The sequence below is a fragment of the Rhodofomes roseus genome (assembly GCF_022264815.1).
Source record: "Rhodofomes roseus strain CIRM-BRFM 1785 chromosome Unknown C8Q71scaffold_4, whole genome shotgun sequence".
NCBI classification, from domain to species: domain Eukaryota; kingdom Fungi; phylum Basidiomycota; class Agaricomycetes; order Polyporales; family Fomitopsidaceae; genus Rhodofomes; species Rhodofomes roseus.
The window spans coordinates 124157-137509 of NW_025952960.1; the positions used below are offsets into that span (position 1 = coordinate 124157).

The 13353-nt window shown below is 55.4% G+C and overlaps 4 protein-coding genes across 4 annotated transcripts; all 4 read left to right on the forward strand.

Moving 5' to 3' along the window:
• The first annotated feature begins 175 nt into the window (after nt 1–175).
• On the forward strand, nt 176–4871 carry C8Q71DRAFT_740037 (uncharacterized protein). The gene is made up of 10 exons (XM_047922743.1): nt 176–816; nt 907–997; nt 1092–1206; nt 1260–1554; nt 1604–1625; nt 1681–3051; nt 3109–3797; nt 3861–4201; nt 4252–4309; nt 4367–4871. Exons 1-10 carry the CDS (start codon nt 250–252, stop codon nt 4643–4645), a joined length of 3828 nt encoding a protein of 1275 aa, XP_047782029.1. The 5' UTR covers nt 176–249; the 3' UTR covers nt 4646–4871.
• A 1074-nt stretch (nt 4872–5945) lies between these two features.
• On the forward strand, nt 5946–8006 carry C8Q71DRAFT_740046 (uncharacterized protein). The gene is made up of 12 exons (XM_047922744.1): nt 5946–6052; nt 6108–6142; nt 6202–6366; nt 6487–6549; nt 6602–6699; nt 6752–6849; nt 6886–6887; nt 6963–7103; nt 7157–7172; nt 7222–7273; nt 7332–7366; nt 7438–8006. The coding sequence occupies exons 1-12, from the start codon at nt 6012–6014 to the stop codon at nt 7760–7762; spliced, it is 1071 nt and encodes a 356-aa protein (XP_047782030.1). The 5' UTR covers nt 5946–6011; the 3' UTR covers nt 7763–8006.
• A 5-nt stretch (nt 8007–8011) lies between these two features.
• C8Q71DRAFT_740049 (uncharacterized protein) lies at nt 8012–9096 on the forward strand. Its single transcript, XM_047922745.1, has 3 exons — nt 8012–8281; nt 8335–8464; nt 8527–9096. Exons 1-3 carry the CDS (start codon nt 8175–8177, stop codon nt 8767–8769), a joined length of 480 nt encoding a protein of 159 aa, XP_047782031.1. The 5' UTR covers nt 8012–8174; the 3' UTR covers nt 8770–9096.
• Nucleotides 9097–10486: 1390 nt separating this feature from the next.
• Nucleotides 10487–11120, forward strand: C8Q71DRAFT_683610 (uncharacterized protein; the record flags this gene model as incomplete). Its single annotated transcript, XM_047919786.1, has 4 exons — nt 10487–10610; nt 10674–10777; nt 10805–10902; nt 10946–11120. Coding segments are annotated over 4 exons (501 nt in total), but the record flags the coding sequence as incomplete, so codon positions are not given.
• Between the last annotated feature and the right edge of the window lie 2233 nt (nt 11121–13353).

Sequence of the window (13353 nt, forward strand, 5' to 3'; positions counted from 1 at the left end):
GCACCTGATGAACTGGCCACCACATATCGTGCTACCCGTTGGTGGGTGCGAATTGAATGAGCGATGTATTGCGCAGGCGCTGAAGATAAATCACGGGCGGCAATCTAATCAACGACGGGTTCTCGTGCCTGGGCATCACTGCGGGCAAGTGTGATCACATTCTCGCAGATGCCCTGTTGAACAGTCGTTGAACGCGTCGCTGAGGCCATCGTCTGCGCCGTCCCCGACGTCCTGCGCCCCTCTCGAACGATGCCGCCGGCGAGGCGGAGAGTGTCCTACGTGATCCCGCCTCCCTCAGAACCTATCCCTCGTCTCCAGCTGCCCCCGCACGGCGTACCACGGAACGGCGCCGCCGGCCCCCTGCTCGTCCCGTACAACGATTCGTCTTCTCCTGGTCCTTCGTCAGCCGGCGGGAAGGGGCCCTCACATCCTCGACATCGCCTTGGCGTTGCTTCTCTTGCTCTCGACTCCTCTACGCTTCTGGTCGGACACAACAATCCGGAGGGCATCTTGTATACTGGCGGGCGCGACGGTCTTGTCATCTCTTGGGACCTGGGTATTCCTACCAAGCGTCGGACACATCGTTATGCCGTCGGAGAAGGGAACCATGGCAGGGGCTCGCGTCGGTGGGAGATCATGACCAACTGGGCAGACGACATCATCGAGGAAGAGGACGATAGCGAGGAGCTGCCCAGTGACGGGGATGTCCTAGGCGAAGTCACCGGTCGTTCGCGGCGAAGGCTTGACGGCGACCAGAACACCATCCTTGAAGAGGAACAGTGGGAGGTTAACGATGAGGCTCTGGAGGCACGCAAGGTATTGCCCTACTCTATCTACCTGACCTACTTTCACCTTTGCTGGCTGCCTGTGTACGTGACTGACTGACTCCATTGCTTTCTGTTGAAGGCAAACCCGCCGACCACGCAGTTCCGTCAATGTGCACAGCTTCATTCGGACTGGGTCAACGATATTCTCTTGTGCAATATGAACCAGACCTGTGCGTGTCAATTCCTTTGATGTTCATTCTATCCACCGATATGACTAGGATGTTGCCGTGGCGTATCATATGCATTTACTCACACACGCTGTAGTGGTTTCCGCATCTTCCGACGGCACTGTCCGTACGTGGAATCCACACGCAACTGACAATGCAGAGCCCACGACAATAGGTACGCATGGAGACTACGTTCGTTGTCTTGCGCAGAGGTATGTTCTACGCGAGCCTCGTGACAAACCAAACCTTGAATATCCTTCGCAAGTCGTACACAGAATTGGGTTGCCTCCGGCTCGTTCGACCGCACCATCAAGCTCTGGGACCTCGGCGGCGGAGGCTCTCCGACATCTCCTCTTGTTACCTTGTCCGGCCCGGAGTCGTCTGGTCCCAAAGCATCCATATATGCAATGGCGACAGACCCGTATGGGTCCATAGTCGCGTCGGGCTCCCCGGAACGCGTGATCAGGATGTGGGACCCGCGTTCAGGCAAACGTGTGGGCAAGCTGGTTGGACACACAGATAACATACGGGCTATGCTGCTCTCGGAGGATGGGAAATATGTGAGTGTGATCAGTGTATGGTCGCGCTAGTCAAACTGAGGGCATCCAGCTTCTCACAGGATCCGCGGACGGTAACGTTATCGTTACCAGGCGACTCAGCACATCCACTCACGTACTTGTATGCAGCCTCCGTCAAGCTTTGGTCGTTGTCATCTCAGCGGTGTTTGCACACATTCACACACCACACGGAGTCCGTCTGGTCGCTGGACTCACAACACCCGTCGTTGGAGATCTTCTATTCTGGCGACCGCTCAGGTATCGTCTGCAAAGTGGACGTTGAAGGCTGCACCGATGTATCCGAAGGTGAATGCGTTGTCGTATGTCAGGACACGAGCGAACGTATCAGCGGCATTGGTACACCGGAGGGCGTGAACCGGATTGTGGCGATGGACGATAGCTTCTTGTGGACCGCATCTGGGAGTTCTAGCTTCCACCGCTGGAAGGTGCCACCTCGTAGGGCGGTGAGGGCCGCCGCGCTTAACTCACCCGGGAGAGATTGGTCCGTTGTCGAAAGCCCGCCGGCGTCCAGCGAAGGCGAAGAGTATGTACCACGTTCCGCCGCGCAGGGCTCCTTCGATTACTCTCGAAGCGTTCCAGGGACTCCACCGCTGCCCGGGACGCTGCATGCGCTTTCAAGAACTGGTAGCCCCCCGCCCACCAAGAAGAGCCATCGAGCGTCCCTCTCGCCGTCTTTCATGTCAGCAAACTCGGCTGCCCCTCAGGACGCTGACCCGTATGGCGAGCGCGAAGGCGAGGAGACATGGTATGGGATCCCGTTCGAGAGCCTGGTGCGTCTCACGTCGCCGCACGAGTCCTTCGCGGGCTTCAACACACATGGCTCGCTCGCGCGGGGGCGCGATCCGGAGATCGCGACTTTGTACTCGGCAGCCTCGGTCGTGAGCATGCCGCGTCTCTCGCGACCCCTACCCACAGCTCTGGCCAGTGCCATGCAGCGCAGCAACAGCCCTTTCCTCAGCTCGCGCACACGCCTCGTCGAGGATGCGCAGACCCTGCATCCGGGCACGCGCGCGCGCGCAGCATACGAGGAGCGTGAGATCGCAGCGGACGCCGTGCCCTTCAATCACGAGCCGGACGAGGTGATCCACGGCGAACACGGGCTCGTGCGCTGCGCAATGCTGAATGACCGCGTGCACGTGCTTGCTGTGGACACCGCGGGCGAGGTCGCGGTGTGGGACGTGATTCGCGGGGTGTGCAGGGGGCGCTATGTCAGCGAGGACGTCGCGCTGGCGAGTGTAGGGAGCAGCGCTGCGAGTGTGAGTGCGGATGGGGACTCGGCGAGGGAGAGGAGCCCGAGGGAGGCGTTGGAGACGGTGAAGGAGAGAATTGAGGGCGAGGCGGTTGTGCAGTCGTGGGCGACTGTGGATACGAAGACGGGTGTGCTCACTGTGCACCTGAATGAGCGGTGCTTTGAGGCGGAGATATATGCGGACGAAGCAGGGTATACTGCCGATAGGCGACACGGAGAGGAGCAACGACGTAGGTCTCCTTTTACTGTGCAGACTTGTGACTTGACTCAGTTTTTGTGATTTGCAGTGAACATCGGCAAATGGGTGCTACGCAATCTCTTTGCTGGCTTCATACGGGAAGAACAGCGAGCGTACTCCCGCCGAAGTCGAGAGGCAGAGAATGCCAGTCGTCTGCACCGTGGCACAGCTCCGACTCATATTGACCTCAACGGCGGCTCGCCAGAACGACGCCGCCGATCAATCTCGGACGCTTCACGACACTCACATACGACAATACACAGTCCAAGGAGTATAAGTGTGGTCTCCTCCCCGAGCATGATACCAGCCATGTCCCCAGCCATCTCTGCAGCGCCGCGTACACCGCTCCTGACCCCCCTGATCCCAATCAACACTGGCTTGCGAGATTCCTCTACGCTATCACCGATCCCTCAGTCGCCCTCTGATGTCACTCCTATGCCCATGCCCCAACGTTCGCATACACTCGACACTTCCACTAGCTCTCCCCCCAGCTCAGACTACTTCTCGCTGCGCGCCCGTCGACCGTCCATCAGCACCACAGGCAGTACCACGACACCAGACGAATCCTCGCCTTGGGTGAAGGATTCGGGTTTGCAATCTCCGAGTACGCCCAGCGGGGGAGGCTTGATGGGGCGTCTCAAGGCACTCGGCAAAGGTACAAAACGGCAAGCCAGTGAGGCTGGCGCTTCTACTCCTGGAGGGACGCTCCAAGGAACAGATTCGGCGACCACCAACGTTGTAAGTCCAGGCGATTTCTACATATGACCGGCATACCATTACATTGTAATCCCCTTTCCACAGGGCGAAACTACACAAGCTGCGTCCAAGTCCCCCGCGCAATCGCTGCTGTCCGGACCGATCAATCCGCCGCCTGCTAGTGATGCGCCACCCCTCCCCATTTCTCCGTACACGCCGCTCATCATCTCGGAGGAAGCGGTTTCTGGCTGGACGACCATTTACCGAGGACAGGTCGCCAGCGCCGCCAGTGACGTTCGTACCTTGGAGGAAGTCATGCCTTTCTGGCTACTCGAGTACCTGCTGGCCAACCGGGCGCCATCAGTCACGGTGACCAAGATCAGCTTCGTCCTCCTACCGTTCCCTCACAAGGATCCTCGAGAGATGTTGCCTGAGCTTCTCAACACGTATGTTCAGTTCTCTTGCAACCGTACGTGTCGTTGACAATGCGACGCAGGGCCCAGTCGAAGCTGACAGCGAGTCGCTTCCTTCGTGTTCGCAAGCTAACCAATCATGTACGGATGTGTCCTAATAAGCTATAGCTGATATGACGGCTGACTCTGCTCATCCAGGTGCAAGACAAGCTCGACAAAATGGCTGGATCCCATGGGCCGACATCCCCAAGCACCCCTCGTTCGTCCTTTGATGCTCGTGTATCCGGTGGCAGACACCGCGAGGAACACCGGCCACGCGCGGAGGACATGTACGAGATCGTCTGCAACGACGTCGTTCTACCACTGGACATGACTTTGGCCGCCGTGCGCCAGTTCGTGTGGCGACAGGGAGGAGAACTCAGCATGTACTACCGACGGAAGACCGTCCATCCGGGCCATCCTCAGGCTCACCATTAAGTTGGTTTATCGACTATATATTGTAGGTAATGTAATCTAGTCTTGTTGTAAAGTGTAGAAGTCGGCGCTCTTGCAATCATTTGCCCGGACAATGGTCGGGACACAACGATATGATCATTTCGATGTTTTGGACCGCCTTGCATTCCGACACACGTACTCGTCCTTTCGACAGAGCTGTGATAGGCGCAAGGTTTCTCGTCACGCACAAGACTCGCAGCAACAGTGCTGTGGCACGCGTAAAGTTCCAGGATAAAAAGAACTTGCTTCAAGTTGTCCCTCCTGCGCGTCCAATGATAGAGGGTCCTCGCGGTGTGGATGCCAGGTCGGATGGAAGATACGAAGTCCTGCATTCGTTATTTGATTAGGTGTGTGCAAATCATCGTCGCTGTATCGTCTAGTCCATACTGACGCGCTTCTTCCGCCATTGACAATGATCATGACGTGTGTACCTTGATTCGAGGCTCAGCGCTCAGCGCTCAATGCGGAGCTTCCGCGACTTTGGGTTCGCACTGCTTTGCTCTTGCGACAGGCTGAGCGGACTGAACTCTATCAGTGGGTGCGGGGCAATGTCAAGAGATCGTCTGTTTGAGCCTCCAAACGAAGGTTAATACGGCCAAGTAGTCGGTCGAGACGGTCTCAAGCGGCCTCAGAGGAGCTCCGATGTCGCTGACACGTCGCATCACAAAGCCTGTCAGTGTTGATAAGTTAAACTCGAAAAGGCCACAGGAGCGTTGAAGCTTGAATATTGCGAAGATCATGTTGCTTGAGCACGCTTGGTGGCAAAAAGCTGAGTTACCTTCGGCGTCTGATGCTCTGTCCTTAACATTTTACCAGTGGATATGAACATTGGCTCGAGCTACCTTTGGAAGTCAAAGCAAATTACATCGCATCACAAACCTTCTCGGTAATGATCCCGACCATGCGCTCGTAACCAGCGCAGAATCGAGCGCCCATAGCTCCTCAGGCCTGAGGACTGCTATCGTATACCGTCATCCATTGCCATTGCTTCAGAGGTGCGCTTCGGAGGTGCGCTTCGGAGGGTGTGTGTACATGCACTGCATAGGAATGAGCGCCCACACTCACGCCAATCCCTGGGCGGCCAATGTCCAGTGTCGAACGTTGATCAGCGTTCATCAGGAGCAATGATTGACAGAACAGTCGTCCAGACTCCAGAAGCCAGGAGCCTGGCCTCCCGATCAATGGGGCTGCCAACGTTTGCTAGGGCACATAGGGATCTCTTGGCCGTGCTTCCGCTGTAGTGAAGGGCACTGTAGCCGCTGTCAATGTAGAATATAAAGGTCTGCCGCCTTCGCGCTTCAACAGAGGAGCGTTCGAGTGGCTAACGTCGAACTTCTTTGCGACGACCATGGATGCGCAAGCTCAGGAGATTGCGTTTCTACAGGCAACGTATGTGTTCTCTGGTATTGGCTGCTAGATCGATGCGTTGTTGACGTTTCTTCAGATATTTAAACAACTACTGCCAGTTGTCGATAACAGGTGTGGGATCAATGTCACCCTTGTTCTGCGTTGTGATGCGAACTGAGACACTTTGCAAGCTCTCGTAATCTTCGAACATGTCATCACGATATCCAAGGAAACGCATCTGCTACACACCCGCAAGTATTCTGGGGCGGTATTGCTGTTTCTGCTCAATCGCTATTTGCTCCTCCTATTCGGAGCGGAAAACCTTATCTATGTCTTTTCATGGGATACGCGTATGGTGAGACTCGTCTCGTGCGCACTTTCACTATAGGACTGACGAATGCGCATCTTAGGGGTACGTAATTCTCTTCGTGGTACGAATTGGACGTTTTGATGCAACCCTCCGAATGTGTTCCACAGTTGCGAAGCGATGTCCGTGCTATATGACGTCTTACAACTAATGCTGTATGCCTTGACAGCTGGTTAGTTCACTTCATTGGATCGCTGAATTCGCTCCTGACCTTTGCATGACAGCGTTCGCAGCGTTGCGAGTCTATGCTATCAATGGCCAAAGGGCCATGGTCGCGATCATTGTCCTCGTTCTTGGGCTAGCTCCTGTAATCGCAGGCATTGTGAGTTTCTATTCGCCAATACTGTTGTCCCCGTCGCTCAACAACAGAGTAGTACAACCTCTCCCAGACGTCCTACGATGACGTGGTATGGGTCGGTCCTTATCCTGAATGTGGGAACTACAACAGTATATCTGATCGTGGATGGGAAGAGTGAGTGCCGAGTGCCTGACGACTGGCGAGCTATCCAATCTAACATTCTCATCTCTGCAGAAGTGCGTCTCTGCAGCCCGTGGTTACCCTAATGCTGACTGGACCCAAAACAGTGGTCACAATGTCCCGTGCCTTTCCAATCATTGCCGACCTCATCGTCATAATGATAACCTGCATGAGGACATGGCCAATCATGACAGCCGCGAGGCAGGCCGGTATGACCCCGGCATTGGTTACGCTTCTGCTAAATGATGGTAAGTCGGCATGCCTTTTGTATCTGGTCATTCATAGACTGACCCTGATCAAGGAATCGTCTACTTCCTGTTTGTCGCCGTTATTTGTACAATGTATCTCCCTGATGGAGGATCACAGGTTGCTCGCCTCGCTGAATGCCATACATATAGCATTATCATTGTCAGAGGGGGTAAGCGACCTGAAAAATGGATTCACGCTCTTTCTGAACTTTTCTTCGATTGCTACAGCCATTCTTCAGTGTCGTCTCGGAGTTTATCACAATGTACGAGCCGTCATTTTTTCGTGGTTAGCAGTGCACAGCCTCCCGCTCACATTTGAACAACCAATCAATAGGTTCCCCTCTATCCTGATATCCCGATTCCTGATGAACCTTCAAAACATCAAAACCTCCGCACATTGCGACACAGATCCGTCATTCGTACAACGCGAAGGCGCAGTAGAGAGGGATCCGAGTCATGACATCCTACGATTCGATATTGTCGGGTGTATGGGTGGTTCGACGGATGACGGCGGACTTTCCGCGTTGTTCTCAACGACTCTACTCGATAGTGAGGCGGAAGTGTGGCAAAGCTATGATGAGCAGGGGTCACAGCAAGATGACAGCCAGGACAATATTGTGGAAGAATCGCTGCCGGTGGCTGTCTCCAGTTCATGTTGAATAGTTTCCGGACTTGTCTGCCTGCTCCTCTATCGTACCTGCGCGGCAGCACTAACTAACTTAGCTATACTTAGACTAATAGATCCACGTGGGGTAATAACCGGCAACCTGGTCAAGAACAGAGTGTCAAATCGTTGGTACGAGCGACGCTTGCCGGCTAGTATGGTATGCAACGGAGACTAGGTACGAGCCTGAGGGTACGAGTCGGCGAAGTGACGGTCCGTCAAACGCGGTTAGGTCCTGCGCCACAACGCCTTTCGTGACGCAACTTACCCCCATAAGTATGACCCTCCGGCCGCACTCCATCGCCCACCATCATTTGAAATGAACGCACTTTGCTTCCACTTGTTACATACGACCACGATCGAGCCACAAAGGAGCTTGTGAACCCTGAACAGGTCACTCCATCAGTATGCGCTTTGTAGCCGTAACACGCCCAGTGAACAACACAGATGAGCCTCTCCGACTAACGAAGGAGCAAGTGTACGCCGGACTGAAAGTCAAGGCGCGCGATCCGATGTAGGTCGAGCATTCCGAACTCTCATCCATAGAGTACTCATACCTCTACCCAGCCGATTCGTGGCTGTCATTGAGCACTGCAACGTCCTGAACGAGCATACGACAGGGCTTCTGCGCGAGGTCCAGTTCAAGAACAAGCCGGAGTCCGTACACGAGAATGTTGAGTACTTCCCTTCGGAACAGGTCGGTTATCACTGGGTCGTCAGCTCGGAGTCTGCGATGCTCAGGCTGAATGCCGTTTACAGGTGACGTTCACGATGTTCCACCCCAAGACGGGCGAACAGCTCGCGCACATCACCAACCTCATCAGCACTCTGCCTGATGGCGAACTGCTGTTGACCTTCGCCTTTGCGTGGGGACCGAATGGACCGCTCGATGAGGGTGCCGAGGCAGAGAAGGAGGAGAAGGAAAGAGAGAAGCTTGGCTTCGAGACTATCGAGCACACGTTGGTGGTCATCAGAGACCTCGTCAAAAGCAAAGATATCTAGGGGGACAGGAATCGCAGAAATCAAGCTATCGAGGGGATGTCGCGATGTACCAGTTGCGAAGTCATTCGCATTGAAGTGTGCTTGTACTCACGTATTCCGCCGAGCCCAGCCTTAGCCTGACAATTGGAAGGCAATCATCAAGGCACGTCTAAGTACTACTGTAGCTCTACTTCCTCAACCGCAGGTATAGTTTCGCCCTCCAGTGCTTCATCCGAATCCGTGTCGGAGAGCCTTTCACCATCCAGATAGGTACCCGTATTGGAATTGACGGTCGTCGCCGCAGAGCCGAAGCTGAGAGAACCGCTCATATCCCTGACGATTCCCGGCGCGAACACGAGCGATCGGTTGAACCGGCCGCGGCCAGACGTGTCTCTGTCTGAAGCCATCCCGTGCGACGGTTGAACGGAACCGCATGTAGGGTGGGTGGATATTGTCCGCTTGAGATTCGGGATGAAGTGCATGCGCGACGAGAACAGGTGCGAGTCTGCCGAGGCCTAGGATATGATTGGAAAACGTATACAGATCATGTTTCATTCGGGACATTGAGGGTTGCTGTGTTCACTAAGCTTGGACCGAGGCTCATGACGATGCGAGGCTCGCCGAGTGCATTACCAAGCGTCACAATCAACAATGTTACATGAGAATATCCGGATGAACACCAAAGAACTCCGCCAACTGTTTCTTCTTGGCGTCAGCACGACTCCCGACCGGCAGAGCAGGAAGCCCAAGCATTTGGGATGCAGTGGCAGCTTGTTCATCTAAAAGACGTGTAAGCGAGTGAGTGACAAGACCAGGTCACTAGTGCTTCACCTGAGAACGCCAACAATTCCGCCTTTGTGTATGGAAGAATACCACCGGGCTGGTCTGGACGCTGGACGCCTTCGGGGAGGTCAGACGGGTACTTCAAGGCCTTGTTCACAGGGAGAAAGAAGTTGGACAACTTCACTAGAAGACTGCAAACACGTTACTAGTTGTCACAAATAAAGCACTCAACAACCTACAGGACGTCCCTTCTCGGCATCTCCCTCCGTAAGTCTTCTTGGCTTCTCTGCATCTCCCTCCGTAACTCTTCTTGACCTCTCTGCATCTTCTCTCCTAAATCTTCGATCCGCCCAACCAGGTTGTTCTCGAGCCTCGCAATGGACGCCATAAGCTCATCATGCCTTCGATCCATTTGTTGTTGTTGTTCGATGGCATTTGGAAGTCTTCCAAATGCCGTCGAACAGACACGACTCATGCCTTGGGTCAGGTCACTGTGCAATTGATCAGACATGATGTATGTGCTGCGGAAATAAGCAGTATAGACGAAGTATGAACGGAGGAGGAGGAGGAGTTGTGCGGCAGACCGGGGCTCGACTGGATGGGCGCTTGTGCCACCGGCAAGTTGAACATTCGCGCGGCACGCCGCAAAGATCATGTTACGTAATTCACCGGCGCCTATATAAGCCACAAGGACCTGGACCGCCGTGACCATAATCAGCCTGCTCATGAATCGACGCCGTCAACCACACTGGTGTCTCGCTTTGTTTCGTGGCGGACCAGAAGACTTGAGAACAAGGTACGGCAACGGAAAATGAACGCTCGAACAAAACACCGTACTTAGCACGCTGCCGTCGGGCCCTGCTTCGAGCCGTCGACTTCACGCTACATTCGCCGGCAATCCCGTGAGCGTCGCCAGTACACCTAGTATGTCAAGTCTCTAGGGGCTCAAGAATGACAGACACACGAGCGGAAGCAGAAGCTCGAGGATGCCCTCGCAGCAGGTAAGGCTCTTCCGACGGGGTCGAGGAAGGAGGCACAGATCTTGGGGAGCGACTTGACGTTCGATGAGGCTCAGGCCGGTGCGTACTACGGTCACTCACTTGTCTGCCGACTCTGAACATCGCTCGACTGTTGCTGTGTAGACCCGAAAACGCACTTTGACAACGAGTACTTAATGGCTGGTATTCAAGACCAGACGATCATTGTCACAACGTCTCGAGACCCGAGACCCGAGCTCGATGTACTGGTCTGCCCGAACTAACTTAACATCAAGTGGACCAAGGAGGCTACGTCCCGCAGAAGCTGGCGGAGCCATGTGTGCAGACCCAAAGCTGTGACTGACATCGTCAATCTGCACGAAACATGCGGCAGGTGCGTCGTCCATTTCCTCTGCGTGACTGTCTCATTGACGAAGGCATGGTTTCCTGCATGCCATGATTGTTTCCCGTTCTCTGCATGGCCCCACTGCGTCTTCTTCACGATCAGCAATGTTTAGTCGCGACATGATATCGGCACATACAAGGCGTCACCCCATCTTCAAAATCCTCAGCTCGCGATTGGGCGAGCGGATACGAGACGTACTGAACTTCCGACCAGGTACTGACGGTCGCGCGCAACGAGTGCTACTCATTGACAGCGCGCGCAGGCCCTCTCGCACTTCACGATGACCATGCTGGCCGCTTCCATCCATCGGCCTTGATGCGTAGAAGGCATAACCGACGTCCCGCGGCCCATGAACCGAGTTTTGCACAAGCTAGCAAGGACATGGAGAAAGCGAAAGGTGCGCGAGGGTCCGAAAGATACCCGTCCTACCCACTGTCCAGTGGCAAGAACCGGCGGCACCCCGTTGGTACGATTCGAGTCAGTGAACTGAAACTCAATCCATATCACCGCGTCTCTTGTTTGTTTGTTTGTTCCCTTTATTGTCACTGAGGGCGTAGCCCTATGTAGACATAAGATGTACATAATGTAGAGTCCGTTGGTCGTCTAATGAATCGCTGTGTATGCTCGAGCACCGTCGAGATAGGGGGTACTAGTACAGTATGAGACAGGGTATAGTAGGTGGTGTGGGTGTCGTAGCAGTTGATCGCCGTAGGCGATCATTTCCGTTCGCTGTCTCGCAGCGTGAGCTCGCCGTACGTGGCCGCGAAGCGGCCTGTAGCGTGGATGTAGCGGAATAGCGGGCTCAACGCTTTCGGCTCGGATAGAAGGTGGCGGATCGACCCCGCAACGGCGGGTCCAAGGTCGTGCGCTAGCCTCGCGCGGTGGTCATCGTGCGCCGGGCATTCGAGGAGGAAGTGATAGACCGTTTCGCGGGCGGTGTCACAGTTCGGGCAGGTAGGTGAGTCGGCTCGTTGGATACGGTGGAGGTGCTGCTGTAGTGGGGCGTGTTCTGTTCGCAACTGGAAGAGTATGCTCGCGTGTCGGCGCGGTAGCTGCTCGACTAACTTCCCGTATCTCCGTGAGGGCAGGTCGGGGTCGATCCTGTCCATTCTCTCCGTTCTGGGGGAGGCTCGCCACTCCTCCCTCGCCTGGTTGTGGAGTTGCTCGTTCAGCGTCTGCCGCACTTTCGAGAGGCTGACCGGTAGGCTGTTCCGCAGCCATCTCGGTAATTGGTTCTCCTCGCTCCCTTCTCCTCTCGCTGCTCGCTTTGCCTCTGCATCTGCAAGCTCGTTTCCTTCCACTCCCTTGTGCCCTGGCACCCATCGTAACGTGAATCTGATGCCGGGGTGACGTCTCTGGAGTTTGTCTACCTCCCCGAGGAGTCTGTCGATGAGGTAATGCGCCGGGTGCGGCTTGCGATTCTGCGTGGCTTGTAGGCATGCGGTGTTGTCGGCGGCACAGGAGGCGACCCTGGCGTTGAGCTCGCGCGCGATGAGGGTCACTCCCAGGACTAAGCCAACGATCTCTGCTTCATAGACCGTGTGTTCCGTCGCGCGTCCGAGGTGGTATCGCAGGACCTTGGTGTCGTGTCCTGGCCGTATGAGTACCGCTGCAGCTCCCACTCCTCCGTCCAAGTCAGAGCCGTCAGTGTAGACGTGGGGTCCCGGCTTGTAAGCCCATTTCTCCTCTTCCTCTAAAGCCGCCTCCTTGTTCTCCGCCATGGATAGTGGGAACGGCGATCGCCAGCCGGGGGGAAGGCGAGTCGCCTCTATCGTCTCAATCTCCTCCGGTCGCAGGTCGTAGGCCGCCAGAACTTCATGGAGTGGGCTGCGATGTTTCTGGACCCATATGGCAGCTTTTCGGACATGTCGGTGGAGGGGGTGTGTGGTCGGCAGTGTGCATAACCTAGAGGCCTCGCGCATCACCATCTTATCAACGAGCAAGTGGAAAGGGAGAATGTTAAGGTGCGCTTCCATAACGTCTGTTGCCGTCGTTCTCATCGCCCCAGTCATCATAATGCAAGCTTGTCGGTGCACCCGCGCAAGCTTGCGGATCACTCCAACCGATCCGTACAGCCGTTTGTAGTTTTCGACGCGGCGCTGTGGGGTGATCCACACGCTCGCCGCGTATAGCATGCCTGGTAGAAGCATCTGCTGATACAGGGCCTTGACATGTCGCAGGGATATACCGCCTTTGGGGCGCGCGAGGCGTCCAAACTGCATCAGCCAGGTGGTCCCTTTCTTCAGGGCATACTCAGCCTGCCGTTTAAACCGGAACTTTCGGTCTATCCACACGCCAAGGAACTTCGCGGCGTCGGTAGGCTGGACCGTGCCATCCTCTAGCACAAGGGGCGGTCCCATGTCATCTGCAGCGAGTTTGTGGTCTGCATGTACCAAGTTGAGCTTGGACACCTCGAAACGTGAGTTTCTCGTGCGTGAC